Here is a 19,098-nt window from a genome sequence, read left to right as displayed (position 1 = left end):
GCCATGCATCACAATGACAGGGATGCTTTCTGAGAAATGCATCATTAGGTGATTTTGTCATCATGCAAACATTGTATGTAGAATTCACTTACACACCTAGATGGCATAGCCTACTACACACCTAGGCTATATGGTACAGCTACTGTCGTATGTGGCCCGTTGTTGACTGAAACGTTGTTATAAAGAGCGTGACTGTAATAGTAAATTATAGTGTTTCATTTTATTCAGTAAATAATGAATAATAAAGCTTCATTATTTACTGAATATAATGAAACTCTTTGGAGTCAGAAGACAGGATTTGAGTCACTGGCCATGGAACCTTAGATGAGACACTTCACCTCTCTGAGGCTTGGTTGTTTTCCTCTTTAGAAATGTGGATAATCCTACCATCCTGCTAATCTCACAGGGAGATGAATGAGGTCACACATTTGAAGAGTTTAATAAATTACAAGGCACGATCTGCATTTGATTAACATAAGGGGACTGGTAAGCGTGGAATGTAGAGACCTGCGAGGGTGTGTGTGGGAATGAGGGGGTAGCAGGTGGAAGATCCAGGCTCCTGAAGATAGAACGCTGGTGCCTATTGATCTGGGTAAAGGAAGGCAATTGACTAGTCCTCTTGGTGTTTTAAATAGGAAAAATCTGAATATTGGTTCTTCGTAATTTTTATGCTACTGCGATTAACAGAATTAGATCAGAAGAAGATTAAAGTGGAAGAAAAGGTATGTGATCCTGTCATTTCATGTGTTTATGGTTAACATGCTCCAAAGCTTATGCTGCCTGCTGCAGAACCAATACGATCAATAAATGAGAAACGTAAGAATATATAAATGAATTCTTTATTTAGGACATGTGTCCATGTCCTAGGGTCTGTCAGTTTAATCCTCTGCAAAGCTGAGCATCGACACAAATGCCGTGAAAGGCCTGCTGCTGGCACAGTGAAAAGCTTAGCAATGGGGGACAGAAGCACTGTCCACTTACCTAGGCTGGCAGTGTTAATGCAGACCGTCATTTCGGTTAACTGTCATTTGGAGGGTATATGATTCTGTGTTACTTTAAAAATTCATTTAACACTGATTATAATGTCCTTCTCCACATAATGAAATGGTACTCAAATAAATCACTATTCTGATATTGTTAATTCTTAATTCTTTTTAAAATCATGATTCATCTGATCACACGATTTCAGAGTAACCAGACCTTGAATGCTGGCACCTGCTTTGTCTTGCTTTAGTGGCTGGTGACAGCTGAAATCTCTTACACTGAATGCAAATTTGAGATGGGAATGAAAACAGGTATAAATACGTAGAGAAGTACATATTCCATCTCATAAATGCCTTTCTGAAATCTCTGTTAAAAATAGTTACAGATGCTAGCCTGTTATTATTCTCATACTCAAAGGTTCTTATTAGACTTCTCTTTCCCTTTAATGTTTTGCAAAGGGAGTAAATTTTAAAACCACATGTTAAGTAAAGGTAGATGAGGATAATGGATTGAGAGGGATGGCAAAGACCATGGGCTAGAGCACTGTGCATTAGGAAGGAAAGGCCTATATCCTTGAATGAAGAAGGTTATGCTAAGAGGAGGAAGTTTTGGTAGAATTTGAGATGATGGGAATAGTTTTAAGGAGCTGCCATGAGAAAAAAATTCCCCAATATCAACTACCTGGAGTTTACAGCTTTAAATTTTATTCCTTCTCATACTTAAAGTTGGAATGTTCACTATATTAAAAGTATTCATGGACTTTTTGTTTTTTTGCCTTTTCCCCTTGCAAACCAGGGAGTATGAGGATGGAGGGGATCAAAGAACTCCACTCCATATTTTAAAATAATTGTCATTATTTAGGTTTTAGGAAAGTTGGACTACACATGAAGACTGAATGCAAAGGTTCATGAGCATGGGTTAAATTATTTTGTATACCTGATTGCATGTCTAGATTATTTTATTAAAGAAAATCTAAGCCTTATCTTTTTTTTTAGAAACAAAATTTTTTTTTCTTTTACATTTCTAATTCTGGAAAAGGTGGAGGCAGTGAATAAATATGACCCCCCTCCTGAAGTGGTTGCGGCTCAAGATCACCTGACTCATGTTTGCAATAGCGTGATGCAGCCGCAGCGGATCTTTGACAGGTATTTATCAGGAATCGGTAGGGTAGAACTCAGGCTGGGCAAGCAAAATGCAGCCTCTTCATTTTCCCCAGCCTGTTTTGTGACCTGTTCATTTCCTACAGATGCCGCTTTCTTGCCTTCTCTGAGAGAAGGGGTCATAGTCTTTATCTGCTAGACTGTGTTGTCTCGGTTACAGTGTCGTCTCACCCACTTGAATGTGTTGCTCACTCTTCGGCATTTTCCCAAGCATAGTGATGAGCTGATTCATCTTCTCTGTCATCTGGCCACTTGTGTGGTAGCTAGCCTGTGCCATGCAACAGTGAAAGCTAATAATAATAATAATAATAATTTTCTCAACTCTTCTGCCTTAGGGTAGAAACACAGACCTTAACCTCTGTATTAATCCATATCTGTTTGCTTATAAAATAAATACCTGAAACTGGGTAATTTATAAAAAGTAGAATTTTTTCTTACAGTTTTGGGAGCCAGGATGTCCAAAGTCCAGGGAACACATCTGGTGAGGGCCTTGTTGGTGGGTGGTGACTCTTCACAGTGACGTAGTGTGTCATGTGGCAAAATGGCTTAAGTGAGAGAGAACTAAGCTTGTCAATTACTCTCCTTCTAAAGCCATTAGAACCACACCTATCACTCCGTGAATGGATCTATCTATTCCCGAGGGTACAGTCCTCATAATCTAATCTAATCACATCTTCAAGGACCCACTTTTCAATTACCATAGTAGGATTTTCTGCTCAACATCAACACAGTGGGGATTAAGTTTCTGATACATGGAACTTTGGGGAACACATTGAACTCGTATCAATCTCATTAACAGAAAATTAAATTGTGATCATTTACAGCCATTGCAAATTTTTCTTAGCTGTGAGTGAATGCTAAATACCCCTGCCAAAGAGCATTCCATGAATACAGATTATTAGGATTAAGGAGTCCCTAGCAGAAAGCCCAGCTGACCTAAGGAAAATCTGAAACAGTCTTTGCACTGAGCTGCAATCAGCCCAACAGGGAAGAGTTACCTGGCTTGGCTGAACATGTGAATAGAGTCTCTCGCCTCTAAATTCGAAGACAGATTTACCACGGTTTCTCCATTTCTTTTTAAACAATCTGTTGGAGCAGATGGCCACTTATGCTATAAGTATAATGCAGAAATTCTATCAATACCCAAAGGCGTTTTAAAAATGCTTGTAAAATCTCTTGGATATAAATGGCTTCTCTTCTTCATGTGATATTTGCTTCTGTACTTCACATGGTTGGTTTCCCACAGAGAGCAAAATGTTTTATTTTGCAACCCATGACATGATTTTTACATATAATTTAATAATGTAGACGTTGCTTCCTTCCTTCCTTCCTTCCTTCCTTCCTTCCTTCCTTCCTTCCTTCCTTCCATCCATCCATCCACCCACTATCCTGTCTATCTGTACCTACTTATGTACATCTATTCAATCTATCTATACCTATTTCTCTTATCTATATCTAGATAGATCTCCATATACCTATAGATAGAAGGATTAAGTACCTCTTGAATTCATATTGATATTGATGATTCAATTTCAAGACTACAGTCAAGCTTTTATTTAATTTCCCCTCTATTATATCTGTATTTCCTTTTCTCCCACATCAAGAATCCTGGTTCTTAAGGATACAGAGGAAAATGGAATTATGAAATCCCATAATTTCTCATTTTTTAATCCCATATTACAGTGCAACAGTGTCAGAATACCTGTACTAATACCACCACCAACATGATCACTGAAAACATTAAAGTGTGTTTTGCCTACGTTCTATCCATCTCCTCTTTTTTTTATTGTGGTAAAATATATATAATATAAAATTTGCCACTTTAACCATTTTTAAGTGTACAGTTCAGTGGCGTTAAGTACATTCACGCTGTTGTTCAACCACCACCACCATCCATTTCTCAAACATTTACATCATCCCAGACAGAAGCTCTGTATCCATTAAGCCATAACTTCCTTTCTCCCCTGCTCCCAGCCCCTGATAACTTCTAATTCACTTCCTGTCTCTAGGAGTTTGCCTCTTCTATATATTTCATACAAGTATCAACCACCCCATTTAAAAATAGTATTGTGCTATATTTATATTGTCAGAACATAAACCCAGCACATACTATACTTTCTCCTTCTTTGCTCTCATTTAAGCTAAGTTCTGTGAGTAATTACATAGTTATTTCTCACTACCAGTCCTTATACTGATGTCTTTTGAGTTATTTTGGTTGTATGAAGCTTTTTTTCTAGTAGATTCCTTAGGAAGGGTTATGGGATCAGCATCCCTTACATTCTTAAATTTAAAATTTAAAATTTTAAATTTTAAAAATTTTAAATTCAAAATTAAATTCTTAAATTTAAAATTCAGAATTAAAAATTAAATTCTTAAATCCTTAAATTCTTGCATGTTGACAATAATTTGTACACTTTATACTTGAAAGTCATTTTCGCTCAGTATAAAATTCATGGCTCACATTTTTTTCCTTGAATATAGTAGAGGTGTGTTACTCCATTTTCTTTTGGTATAAAACATTGTTGTCAAAATCTGGTGAAAATTTAATTTTCTTTCCCTTATAAGTCATGTGCTTTCTTTTTCTAGTTGAACAGATTCTTTAAAAAATTTATTTTTTTTCAATCTACATGTTCATAAAACAGATTTTTTTTTTCTTTTTCTTCAAAGTCCAGTAGTTTTACTAGACCATGTCTTGGTGCTTGTCACTCTGGGACGATATTTCAGGTATAAATGTGTGCCCTTTTAATGTGTAGGATTTTTTTTTTAATTTCATAAAAGTTTTCTTGAGTTACAGTCTTTAATATTTTTCTGTTCCTTTTGGTTTTCTTCTTCAGTAAGATCTCCTTTGCCTGTTTCAATGTTTGTCACTTTCTCTGAAATCTTTTTTTCCCTTTAGTTATTTTTTTAAAAACTTATTTTGAGATAATTGTAGATGCAGGTGTAAGAAATAAAACACAGAAATTCCATATACCTTTAACCCAGTTTTCCCCAAAGGTGGTATCTTGCATAACTATGGAAGAATATCAAAACCAGGAAATTGACCAGAAAATTCACTGACCTTATAAGATTTCACCAGTTTTGCATGTGCTCTTGTGTGTCTTTAGTTCTGTTTCCTTCTATGCAGTTTTATCACATGTGTAGGTTCATCTGAGCACCACTATACTCAAGATACAGAGCAGTTTCATCCTCAGGATCCTTTGTGATTCCTTTTAGTAGCCACAGTGCCTCCCTCCCTCTCATCTTCCCTAAGCCCTGCAATCCACTTATCTGTCCCCATCTCTATAATGTTATCATTTAAAGAATGTTATGTAAATGAAATCATACAGTGTATAACCTTTTGGGATTGATTGGCTTCTTTCCACCACCACCCCCACCCCCGTCAGCATAATTTCCTGGAAATTCGTCCAAGTTGTTGCATGTATCAACAGTTCATTCATTTTTATTGCTGAGCAGTATTCCTTGGTATGGATGTATCACGATTAGTTTAACCATTCACCTGTTGAAGGACATCTGGGCTGATTCCAGTGTTTGGCTACTACAAATAAAGCTGCTACGAACATGCACGTACTGTTTTTTGTGTGTGTGCAAAGTATATATACCTTATGTGTATCTTACGTTTCAGCCTGCTTGCTTCCAGCAGGGACTCAGTGGCTGTTTGGGGGTTCCCTTGTTCTCAGATCAGTCAGATGCTGCCCATTGCTTCTTTCTTCTTCCTGCAGACTCTAGTGCCATGCAGCTTCTGTGGGTTTGTGGTTTGTAGTGATACCTTTTTTAGCTGGTTTTGTTATATGTGTTTTTCATGGGCTTTTGCTCTCAAGTTTTTCTATTTTTTTTGTGGGTATTCAGAGAGATTAAAAAGCTATGCTGTTTCATCGTTTTCACAGAATGTTCACAGAATCCACATCTCAGCCATGTTTTTTAAAAAATATGTTTTATTCTGTATCTCTATACTTTGTGTCATGAGTGGAGTCCAAACACATTAGCTCAGCATGTTACAGGACATTTTATTAATAAACTCATTCTTTAGTCCAGCCTTCAGGCTTGGAAGCCAAGTCTAGAATCATGTATCAGCTCTTCCTTATTAGCTACTGCTTTGAGTAAGTTAATTAACTTCTCTGTACTTAAATATCTTCATGTGTTAAATGGGGATAATAATAGAAACATCTTCATTAGTTTCTTATGATAATTAAATGAGGTAATACATGTGAAACTTCTAGAATAGTGCCTGGCACATAGTAATTGCTCAGGTAAATTTTAGTTCTTACTGTTAAGTTTGCTTTGCATATCTGTGTTCTAATTCAATAGATATGGATGTTAAACTTCAACTCTCAGACAGAAGTCTTATTTCCTTCATTGATAAGTTCTAGGGGGAGTACTTTAACATTCAAGAACTAATGTATCTTACCATATTTTTCCTTTAAAAAATCTTGTTAAGGGCCGGCCTGGTGGCGCACTGCTACAGTGCGCTGCTTGGGAGTGCGGCGGCGCTCCCGCCGAGGGTTCGGATCCCACATACAGACCGGTTCCCGCTTACTGGCTGAGCAAGGTGCGGGCGCAGCACCGAGGGTTGCGATCCCGTTGCCGGTCCCGGTCCGGTACGGGCACGACACTGAGGGTTGCGATCCGTTGCCGGACACGAAAAAAGACAAAAAGGAAAAAAAAAAAATCTTGTTAAACTTACATAAATTTGTATTTTATATGATTTTATATATGCTTTGAATATTATTTTTGGCATATTATAATGAACTCTTTTCTGGAAAGTAGGGCTACCCTTCTATACAGTGTCTACATGTAGCAAGTGCTCATTTAGCTGAGTTAATTATGATTGTAACACAGAAACATTACCTAACGGGTGGTAATAATTGACTCTGATCCTGTGTTGCAGCACTCTTCCCAGTCTGGATGCCCCTTATCCTATGTTGATATTAGCTGGTCCTCAAGCTTGTGGTAAACGAGAACTTGCCCACCGCCTCTGCAGACAGTTTAGTACTTACTTCAGATACGGGTAAGTTTATTTGTTGGCTTGTGTGACAGAAGTAAGCTTTTGTTTATTGGTTTATTGGCTTGTTAGAAGTTTGTTTATCCAAGTTGCATGTATCAATAGTTCTTTCCTAGTAAAATCTCAGATATTGATAATTTGGGCTATTAATTTTAAGCAAGTTCAAAAATGTACAAAACAACTTAATGTATAAGTTACGTTTTACAGCAGAGCTCGAAGTGGTAAGTAAATTGAATGTTCAGTAGATATGAACTTTTGGTAAGGACAGAGCACTGTGAGAGTGTTGGTCCTTGAAGGTAAATTATTGATAAAATAGGACCACTGTGATTACCTGCTCCTGAAGTCTTGATTTATGTGGCATTCTAATCAATGTGGTAGAGATGATTGCTAAAGTGTACTCCTAGTAATAGAAGACCTTAACAAATGACAAGAAGAAACAAAATATTTTGTCTTCCTTGAAACAGACAGTAAACACATAGCAGTGACCCCCTCCCCAAACAAACAAACATGGCTCATTCATGCCATTTTCATGCATTTTTTCCATAAAAGGCTTATTAGCTTCTTTGCCATTTATTATTCTGTGATATACACTGTTTTTTTAAAACTTGAATCCTCCAAATGTTTAATGTAATTCAGCACCAGCCAAATCACTCTCCAGGGTTTGAGAATACACGTCTTCTTAATCAAGCATACTCGTATTTGAACGCAGGCCCCTCCTGCCGCTGTTCAGCATGACAGCAGGGATCGATGCGTGAGGGGCTGCACTGCGCTCTGGTGGCAGCCTCTCCTGTGTCTTCCTGGAACACACACCGATGGCACTTGTGCTTTTTTTTCAAAGTCAGGTCTTCCTCTTTAGAGGCATATTTCAGGAGGATGGAAAGAGTAGGAACAGCAAAATCTTTTCCTTTCCTGTCCTTCAGGTTAGCATTCAATGCCCTTAAAGTTTTCCAGAGCAGATGTTTTGACGAGCCATTCCCTAATGACCCAGTTAAAATAGAGGAAAGTATCTGAAAAACTAGACCCATCCCCAGAAAACCTCCAGCTGCATTTACAGATTTTTTTAGAGGTTTCTGGAAATCAGATTTAGAATTGTCATTGTGGTCTCTTAGGCTGACTTACTCTTTTATTTTTTATGTATGGCAAAGAAATTACTTTTAGATTAGTGGTGTCTGTGAGCTGAGGAGGTGACTACAGGGATATACAGGACAGTGAGAAAACTAAGTGCAAATTATTTTCTAATGCTGTAACAAAAAACATATCTTCCCTTAAGCCACATTCATTCAAACAATGTAAATACTATTTTAAACAGGTCCATTTATTTAGATATTTAAAAGTACATCCTTTATTTGAACAACTCTAGGACACATACTATAGATTTATTGATTAATATATTTTAAACACCCTGAAGTAACAAAAATAAAAGTTAATATTAGAATAAAAAAGTAGAGAGTACCATTGTGTTCATATGGGGGTACTGAACCTTTTTTAAAAGATCAGCCGAACACAGTGAATGGAAGGTCAAACTAGGGCAAGAGCGTATATGCTGACTATTCTGCTACGTATAAATTTGGAACCTTTTAGCAAACCAAAGTGACCTGCAGGAACCAAGGCTTTCTCTGGTTCCTTTCACATCTCTGATGTCAATTATGATGCAAATTGTTGGTAGGCCAGTCCTTTTTATTCGTTTGTGATATGCTACTGCCAAAGCATGCTTGGTCCATGTGTTGTTTCAGGTGTTTATTGGCTCATCATAAAGATTCTGATCCGTATGATGCAAATTGTTGGTAGGCCAGTCCTTTTTATTCGTTTGTGATATGCTACTGCCAAAGTATGCTTGGTCCATGTGTTGTTTCAGGTGTTTATTGGCTCATCATAAAGATTCTGATCCAGAGTTTTACTTTACTGTTTGTTCTTGGTTTTAGAAAATAGGTTGGATGTTCTTTCTTTACCTGTGTTAGTTATGAGTGACCTGGAGATACACATTTACTGCCTTTAAAATCTCTCTATTTATTTCCAGCGTGATGTTATTGCACAAATTGGTGACTTCCTGGAAAAGTGCTGGATAATGAGGGTAACACAAAACAATACCAGCATGCCTATTTATCTTCCAGATTTAAGGCCATGAAATTGATCTGAATGGTCCTGAAAGAAAAACTTTATTCTTCCTTAGATCTTTATTTTATAGCAATCTCTATTTTCATAACCTTCTCATGATGTTGACTACTAAAATATAATTTATTGTTAGCATTATAAAACAGTAAAGTAAAAGACTACAGCTGTTTAGCTACATGAAATGATATAAGCTACAGCAACCTAAGTGCAGTCTAATCTAAGTGTCTGTTTATACACATGTGACGAATTTGTAGAAAGTTTCATTCATTCATTCAATCAATATTTATTGAGCATTGTCCATGTGTCATGTGCTGGTGATAAAACTGTGAGAAGAAAACCTGGGTCTTGTCCTCCTGGCAGCTTGCAATCTAGTAGGGGATTTATACAACTAAATGCTATCTAACAAGATAGTTAGATACGTGCTGTGATGAGGGAAGTAAAGAAATAAAAGAGAAGTGGGATGTGGGGCTTGAGTGGGTAGTGCATTCTAGGCACAGAGAACAACAGGCACATTTCATTTACTGAAAAAGCGTACATCGTAGTATGGTTGAACTTGAAGTATTAAGGGAGATGACAGAAGATAAGAGTGGAAAGATAAGGGTTTGATCAAAAAGGGTTTCTAAGTAGGAGAAACCTTGTCAGCAGTCTGGGAAAGCTTGGGAAGGAAGGCTAGAGACAAGGAGAATACAGAATATAGTGGCTGGTGATGATGATGTGAGTTAATAAGTGGTGTGTAGTTACTGGTTAGTGGACAGAGTGGTGGCTTGATGGAATTTGATACTCAGACACAGTATTGTTAGAATCTTTTGTATTCATGCTTCCTTAAGTTGTGTCCAGCAAGTTATTGACATATATTTGCACTGGGTGTTAAGACCAATTTAACTTACCTACCAAATTCTCCAGGAATACCTGGGCTTTTGTGGCTACCCATTGAAAGAACTCACTGATTAATAATATGGCGTGCTGTAATGTGCTTGAATCAGATGTGCTCACAGCCAAGCCTCTGCCTAAATATTTGTAGTAACAAGAAGTTCATGATTTCCTGAGGCAATCTGGTCCAGAATTGAGATTCTAAATCTGCATGCTTCCGAATCACACTGAAAAATCTCTACATCCTCAACCACCTGCTAGCTCTTCTTAGATGTCTTTTCTTCCTATTACATATCTCTGGATGTTTTAGTATTCCATTAGTTGGTCTGGACTTCCATATTCCTTTCCCTCCTGGTCCTCTCCTTTCCATGGACTTGCTTTGTTGGTAGCCTCGATGACAGTTGGCTGACAGATTGGCCTTTACAATGTCCAAGTTTACCCTTAGATTTTTAGGACCAGAGTTACAGGCTGGGTTTAATCTCCAATTCAGTCCTTTCGTCTGTTAAGTGAAACTAACAAGGAGTATAGCTCCCATTACAAACCATAATTTAACTACCATGATTTAACTAGTAAATTAATTAATAAGTAATAAACTCTCGGAAATATTTAGACAGGGGAGAGGAAGGCCATTGATAGCTCAAGAAAATCTGTTTGTCTAAAATTAGCATCATTTTTTCTAAGCAAGTTTAGTGAAAGGTTGCTTTCATTATGAAGTATTTCCTATTTAAGATGTACATATTTGGGTGGCATACCATACTGCAAACGTTTCTATATGTGAAAACTGGACGACAGGTTTGAAGCACTGCAGGCCATGTTAGGTCCTTGTTAATAGAAAGTTCCGCAGTGGTCGCAGATTCTGTCATCAGCATTCTCCACATCAGTGAGGCCAGCTCTTCACTTTCCTGCCTAAAAGCTTCAAATTGCTTCTTTGTTGTGTCCTCCTTTTAGAAATTATGAGAAAATTCCTGCCGCTCAATCCCTTTGTTGGGAAATGTAAATTCAGACAGTGGGCGAAGGCTGTGCTGAGGGTTCGATGGATCTTCCCTAACTGTCAAGGGCACCAGTGGACAGATGACCTCAGGTCTCTGCTGAGGCATGTGAAGAAACGCCAGTGTGTTCAAACAGTGAAACCCAGGTTACGGTGTTCTGCCAGTCTTCTCTTACAATGTACTCACTTTCCTGAGTGTACAATTTAAATGTATGTAACATTACGACCTTAAAATCTACTAGTACAGTTAATTCTTGATTATAATGGAAGGGGAACAGTGGTTTGAACTATAAAAATCTATTTGTGTTTGACTTTGTCATGGAGAGGCTTTTGAGGTTGCAACTTTACCTCTTAATTAGCGTGATATTAAAAAGAATCGACTTTGGAGTCATCCTGGTTGTGTTAGTCCGTTTTGTGTTGCTATAACAGAGTACCTGAGACTGGGTGATTTATAAAGAACAGAGGTTTATTTGGCTGATGATTCTGGAACAGCTGCATCTGGCACGGGCCTTAGGCTGCTTCTACTTGTGGCAGAAAGTGGCAGCAACCAGTGGGTACCAGCAGATCACATGGTGAGAGGAAGCAAGAGAGAGAAAGCAAGAGAGAGAGAGAAGGTGCCAGGGTCTTTTTAAGCAATGAGCTCTCGCGGGAACTGATTGAGCAAGAACTTACTCATTACTCCCCCCTCCCCCAGGGAGAGCATTAATGCATTCCTGAGGGATCCGCCCCCATGACTCAATCAGTTTCCAACAGCCACCCTGGGGATCAGATTTCCACGTGAGTTTTGGCGGGGACAACACATCCAAACTCTATCACTGGTGTTGCTACTTAATCGCTTAGTAAGGTTACTTCATCGCTGTGCCTCAGTTTCATCATCTGTAAAATAAGAATAAGAAAGAACATCTACCTTGTGGTTTTTGTGAGAAATAAACAAAATAATAGGTCAAGTGTCTAGCTGTTCTCATCTCCCATTTTAAAATTATAGAATAGTCTGAAAATCAGTTTGCATTTCCAGAACTTAATGTTGTGAGGGCAGAATGACATGAAATCAAGAGTCCTGGGTAGATGGGACCCATAGATTGTAGTCCCAGGACTGACACCAGCCTGCTGTGTGACCTTGGACAAGTCACTCTTATCGCCATCTATAAAATGGAGTTCTGTTATCCACTTCACATGTTTCAATTTTTTCATCCGTTTTGCAAATACGTAGTGATTGCTCGCCATGTGCCAGGCATTGGGAATGCAGTGGCGAGCAAGATGAATGAGACAAAGTCCTCCCCTGGGGCCTCATGCTCCTGTGATCAGCTAAGGAAGATAGGAAAAAGACAGATAAATACATAAAAGAGAGCAGTCGGAGGTGGGGTGGGGTGGGGTGGGGCTGCCATCTCAGACAGCGGTTGGAACAGGCCTTTCTGGTTGCATTGAGAATTCCTTCAGCCTTGGCATCCTGGGTCCGTAGGAGGCTCACTCACAAAGTTGGCACAGCCTGGCAGCACGGGCGGTGCAGGAGACGGGGTCCTGAATGAGGAGCTGGAAGGCAGTAGGTGGCAGGCACGAGGCTGTGGGACTGTAAAGGACTATGATCCAGCCATAGATCTGGAAAGGCTTTTTGGAGGAGTGACACTTAAGCTGAGCCCTGAAAGACAAGTGGGCCAGCCAGGTGAAAGGGGAGGAGGGGAGCCTGTGGAAAATGCTCATAGAACAGAGAGGACACAGCATGGTTGAGTGGAAAATATGTGAATAATAAATATTGTTGTACTTCTTAACGTATTGTTACATAATGGCAGAAAAAGGAGCTCAGAAGGTGATAATTAACAGTGAGTAAAAATTTCCTGTTGGGCCGGCCCCGTGGCTCACTCAGGAGAGTACGGCGCTGGGAGCACCGAGGCCGCGGGTTCGGATCCTATATAGGGATGGCCGGTGCGCTCACTGGCTGAGTGTGGTGCGGGCGACACCAAGCCAAGGGTTATGATCCCCTTACTGGTCACAAAAAAAAAAATTTCCTGTTGATCATCCAAAATTTGTATAATCCTTGTAAACTGTAGCAACTAAATGTAATCTAGCACTTCAAAACCACAGTGTTTTTGTAATTACTTTATTATTTGTGGATCAATTTCATTTTCCTAAAGCATACTTTATACTGAAGCCTTTTCCATTTGGAATGTCAAGTTAATAGAAATAGACTGGGTTAACCATTTTGTGATTTCAGGGCCTGTCACACCACAAGACCACCTTACTTTGGAGAAGGGGATCGAGTTGATTATCATTTTATCTCTCAAGAAGTTTTTGATGAAATGCTAAACATGGTAGGAATGTTCTCCTTTATTTTTATTGAATAAGAAATACATGTTCTCTGGCATAAATATTATAAAATAGTGGTAGATAAAAAAGGGAAAAATTAAATTTTGTGCTTGTTACAAGAGGTGAACTCCTATTGGGTTTTTTCTTAAATTGCTTAATGTGTCATTCTCCAAATGCCTCTTTATTTTATGATCCTGGAGAAAATACTGTAAATTTCCAATAAAAATGAATGAGTTGATGTTTTAAGGAACTAGAACTAAAAGCGCTACCGGAAATTCTTGTGATCTGTGCTTTTCAGGTGCTGCTACTGTTATTAATCAGATTTTACTCCAGATAAAAAGTTCTCACAGAACTGCTTTGATGCACGAGGCTTGCAAACTGAGCATTCCTGGGGGTTGGGTGTTCTGTCCAGAGAGTACTCCTGTGTCACCAAGGGTGCTTTCTGATTGTCACAACCCTAAGCACCCTTTCAGCATGGCATGTCCCATTCAGTTGGCTTGTTCTGGACACATCACCTTCCACAGTGACATTCCCCTTTGAGAAGCCCTGAGTCTTGGAGGTCAGGCAGTTCACTAATGCAGAGGGAAGCCCTTGTTATGGGACAGTAGAAGAGTCCTAATTTCTTTGAGGACTGTGTCTTTACCAGGTGAGGGTGACTACCCTTCATTAGTCCATTTCATAGAAACTCGGGGCAATCTTGTATAATTTAAATTGTTTTTGTTTTACTGAAACCCTGATAATCTAGTCATTGACAGTAATTCACAATACCTTTGTCTTTGAATTTCTTTTCTTTTTTTGTGACCGGTAAGGGGATCGCAACCCTTGGCTTGGTGTCGCCCGCACTGCGCTCAGCCAGTGAGCGCACCGACCATCCCAATATAGGATCCGAACCCGCGGCGGGAGTGCCACTGCGCTCCCAAGCGCCGCACTCTCCTGAGTGAGCCATGGGGCCGGCCCTGAATTTCTTTTCTTAAAAGCAATTTATTTGTTTCTTCTCTGTCTTCACATGCAAAGGAAATTCTCACAACCCTAGTGTCTCACATGCAAAGGAAATTCTCACAACCCTAGTGTGTTTTATCTGTTGAAAGTACATGTTAATGTTAATACATATCCACCCATGATTTCAGTTAAACTGAAGGAGACCCTTGTGTCTTCATCACAAGCAAGGAATCTGTAAACCTTTTATTTTTTCTTTACCATAGCCCCTATTTTTGTTTATATAACCATTTTTTCTATCACCAAAGGAATCCTATACCCCCCACCCTTTTTTTTTTCCTAGAGCCGACCACAGGACCAGATGAGGGTCTGATGAATGTTTCTACGTTTGAAAGACCACCATCCGACCAGTGATTGATGCTGTTGCAGCTACCTCTCCTCCCACCCGTCTCCCCTTCTGTTTTCCCCCTCGTTCCTCTGCTCCCACCCCGAAATAATGGACCTGGCTTATACCTCAGTGTACATAAACATGGAACATTGAAGCATAGGCTCTGTCGTTTCTACAAGTATAATTTTGAATGACCAGCTCTCTCCATGGTTTGTTTTCAGGACTTCTCTTGCATTTACAGAGAAACACAAGTGAAAAAGTCCTGTAATCCTAGGCAGTTTTTCCTCTAACCTTACCAAAAGAACATCTTGGAAATTCTTTATAATTTTCTCTCCTAGGGCTGTATTTTAAACTTAATAAATTCAGTTTCATTTATTACGAGTATTCTGGGACTTCGTATTTCTAAAAGCCTTAACAGGGATTTGAGGAATTATCTTGATTATTAGTAAGAAACATTCTCTTAGGACTCTTTAGGTTGAAAGACATCTAGTTCCCAAAATTAATGTTAATTTTTCTTGTTAGAATATAAGGCATTTTTTCTTAGTTCAGTTCATCTGTTCTCAGTACCCCACACACACCTGTGATGGTCCATACCTTATCAGATCTGTAATCAGGTTAGTCTGGCTAACTCCTAGTCTAAGAAATCACTACTTCTATACTATATGTAGTCTTACAGTTTTACTCCCTCTATGAAAATCCTCATGTGTTTGAGAAGTACTCATTTTTAATGCTTCTGCTGACATGTATTATTTCAATATAATGTAATTTTCTTCAACTTGAATTTTGCCTCTGATCTTTCCTTTAATGTGAGCTTCAGACTGTTTCATGAAGACAGCTTCACCAATCATGCCCACACACTCAGCCTTCTGTACACAGAACCCAGCCACACAACACCCGCCCAGACAGCCTTCCCCCAGCCCTCCATTGCAGCAGCTCCCATGATGGGCAACCCTGGCATACCCTACCCCTGCACACCTACTGTGTACCATCACACCTGCCTGCTCTGACGGGTACAACACATAGACCTGCACCAGCATCCCCATACACACACAGCACCTCCCTCCAACACACAGATCATCCTCCCACGAGTCCACAGACACATGGACACTTTTTATGGATACATACTTGTACCCAGTCACTTATCCACAGAAACTCTCCCCATTTTGTGGAAATAAGACTACAGACCTGGAGGTTTTGAAGTATGACTATTGGGAAATCTGCATGCAGCAAGAAATGAAAAGAGAATCACCAGCTAGACATGGGGGCAAAGAAGACTGAGGGCACTTCATCTCAATTCTTAACGAATCAGTTTAATGGGTCTCTTTTACATATATGTATAACACAAGATTCCTCCCATCCCCACATCCTTCCAGAAAATGTTTCTGGGATCCACAGAGGAAAGTCCCTGTCCACACAAGGAAACAAACTTATAATATCTGAAACTTATAGTATCTTATTAGTATCTGAAAACTAATTCAAGTATACATTTTGAAAACTGGGTGAGTCACAGAGTATTAGTCAGGGTTCTCCAGAAAAACAGAACCAATAGGGTGTGCATATATAAAGAGACAGACTTAGTATAAGGAATTGGCTCCCATGATTATGGATGCCGGCAAGTCCACATCTGCAGTGTGGTCTGGGCAGCCTGGAGACCCTGGAGAGCTCACAGTGCAGGTGAAGTTCAAAGGCTGACTGTTTTGTTCTATTCAGCCCTTCAACTAATTGAATGAAGCCCACCCACATTGTGGAGGGGAACCTGCCTACTCAGAGTTCCTCCCAGTTGATACATAAAATGAACCATCACACACAGTAAACAAGATAAAGTATATGCCTGAAAGGAGAGCCAGATATCTATCTATCTATATAGATATAAAATATTAAAAGCAAAAGAATCACAGTATTTGTTCCAAAGAACAGAGAGTATGACATTGAAGGAGTAAAATATTAAGGATATTTATTGTTGAGTCTTTAACTTTTAGAATACATGACGTAAACGTCTTTTGATTATGGGGGGTGTGAATTTTCCTCATCATCCAGTGCAGACACATCCCCCAGAGACCCGCCCAACCCCACGAGATACCCCATGTCTCCTGGTCTTCCACCACCTCTCCCCTGACAGCCCATCCCCCGACCCCTCACGTCTCCAGGACATCTGGGGCCAGGAGGCGCAGGTAGCAATTGACATTTACTGCAGCCCTTCCTAGTGCTGCTGCTGCCAATTGATGGGATTTGACACAGCCCTGGACATTTCGCTTCATTATTTATTTCAAAATCATGTATATGAGGAGCCACATTTGCCAGCGTCATCAATATTTTTATTCCTTCTCTTGTCATCGGCCTCCAGTATGGATTAGACCTAGTGGTTTAATAAATATAATATTGTCAAAGAAAAAGTTGCAGACGATTTTGAGAGACATGTTTTTACTTGCACTTTTGGCAAGAGAGTATAGTTTTCAGAAGAACTGAGCTTCCAGAATACAGACAGAAGGTGGTATTTATAGTTCAAATGACTATGGGCAGGCAACAATTCTGTTGAATAACATTTGGGGCAGTTTCAATAAAAAGCTATCGTTATGAGGAAAAGCAGGAGGAGTCTGTTTTTCAAAGCCTTTAGGAGGTCCCTGTAATCCACGGCCTTCAAGAATTATCTGTAATTCATGGCTTATCTGGGAATGCAAGGCTTTGGGAATGGAAGCCTTTTCTGGGCTACCTGGTGTGCTGGCACAGCTAAAGTGGTGGGGGCAAAGGACCACTATTAGTTTTTCTGTCTCAGTAAGCAAGGTCCGTGGTGCAGGTTTGGTAGGATGAGGAAAAGTAAGAAAAATGGTCTGTTCTATAGGCAGCTTCAGTGCCTTAGCCCTCCTCTGACATTTTCTCAGCAGGTTATTTCCAAAAACCTGATTTGTCTGTCAGCTGGGAATTCTGAATAAAGTTCTGAATCACAGTTGGATATTAAGTTTCATAATCCCATTGTCATTCTTGTGTAGTTGCTAATATTTGTAAGTTTTATGGAGTTATACAAAAATGAGACATCAAATGATTTTACTTATATTAAATTTCATTATGGCTGCTGTTGTATGAAAATCTTTGTCCTTCTCAAATTCCAGGGGAAATTTATTCTAACATTTGATTACGGGAATCACAAGTATGGATTAAATAGGGACACCATAGAAGGTATCGCCAGAGATGGTTTAGCAAGCTGTATTCATATGGAAATAGAAGTAAGTGCTTTTCATTCAATCAATATATATTGTGTGTGTGTGTGGGGGGGTGTATTTGAAGTTGAGGAGGGGGCTAGGCCCAACAAAAATGCATATGAAAGTGTGAGGTATTAAGTTTATAATTAGTATGGGGAATGAAATTTGTAAAAAATTAAGTGACATACAAGAAATCACACATATCCTATGAGTTACTAAATTATTTATACTAAGTTATTTTCTCACTACATTGTCCTTTTTCTTTTGAAAGCATGGTCTCCGTTAGTATAGAGTGATGTTAGGTAAAGCCTGGTTCTTGCAGAGCGTGGGCCTGCTTCCCTGTCCCCTCAGGACAAGGGCAGCCCCGACCCCGTGGCCTTGGTCTTGTTCCGTCATTCATTATGGGACAGGTGTGGGCTGTGCTGTCATTTGACTTCACTTGCTCACTGGGTACAATGTCTTCATTCTTCTGGCGATTTAGACTTGCAGATTTCATGAGATTTTTCTCTTTGCCGCAGAATCCCATCTTCCCCCAAAAATCTTCTGTAATTAGAATGGTTTAGCAAGCTGTATTCATATGGAAATAGAAGTAAGTGCTTTTCATTCAATCAATATATTGTGTGTGTGTGGGGGGGGGAGTGTATTTGAAGTTGAGGAGGGGGCTAGGCCCAACAAAAATGCATATGAAAGTGTGAGGTATTAAGTTTATAATTAGTATGGGGAATGAAAGTTGTAAAAAAATTAAGTGACAATGCAAGAAATCACACATATCCTATGAGTTACTAAATTATTTATACTAAGTTATTTTCTCACTACATTGTCCTTTTTCTTTTGAAAGCATGGTCTCTGTTACTATAGAGTGATGTTAGGTAAAGCCTGCTTCCCTGCTTCCCTGTCCCCTCAAGACAAGGGCAGCCCCGTGGCCTTGGTCTTGTTCCGTCATTCATTATGGGACAGGTGTGGGCTGTGCTGTCATTTGACTTCACTTGCTCACTGGGTACAATGTCTTCATTCTTCTGGCGATTTAGACTTGCAGACTTCATGAGATTTTTCTCTTTGCCGCAGAATCCCATCTTCCCCCAACAATCTTCTGTAATTAGAGTATACAGGAGTTTCTCCAAAGTTAAGATCCAGGGTAAAACCATGAATTTCCCACTCATTTG

General features: G+C 39.3%; 1 protein-coding gene across 1 annotated transcript in view; it reads left to right on the top strand.

The window, feature by feature from the left end:
* Positions 1–635: 635 nt before the first annotated feature.
* LOC103582413 (leucine-rich repeat and guanylate kinase domain-containing protein-like) overlaps positions 636–19,098 on the top strand; it is a gene marked incomplete at both ends in the record, with an annotated part of 20,438 nt that continues 1,975 nt past the window's right edge. The window contains 5 exons of the mRNA XM_008564015.1: positions 636–722; positions 2,023–2,129; positions 7,030–7,149; positions 13,323–13,419; positions 17,846–17,959. Of these exons, the coding sequence (XP_008562237.1) occupies positions 636–722; positions 2,023–2,129; positions 7,030–7,149; positions 13,323–13,419; positions 17,846–17,959 (525 nt within the window). The remainder of the gene's footprint in view (positions 723–2,022; positions 2,130–7,029; positions 7,150–13,322; positions 13,420–17,845; positions 17,960–19,098) is intronic.

Source organism: Galeopterus variegatus, unplaced genomic scaffold (genome assembly GCF_000696425.1).
Source record: "Galeopterus variegatus unplaced genomic scaffold, G_variegatus-3.0.2 Scaffold16146, whole genome shotgun sequence".
NCBI lineage: Eukaryota > Metazoa > Chordata > Mammalia > Dermoptera > Cynocephalidae > Galeopterus > Galeopterus variegatus.
The sequence above is the reverse complement of the archived record's forward strand: the minus strand, read 5'-3'. Positions and strand labels throughout refer to the sequence as shown.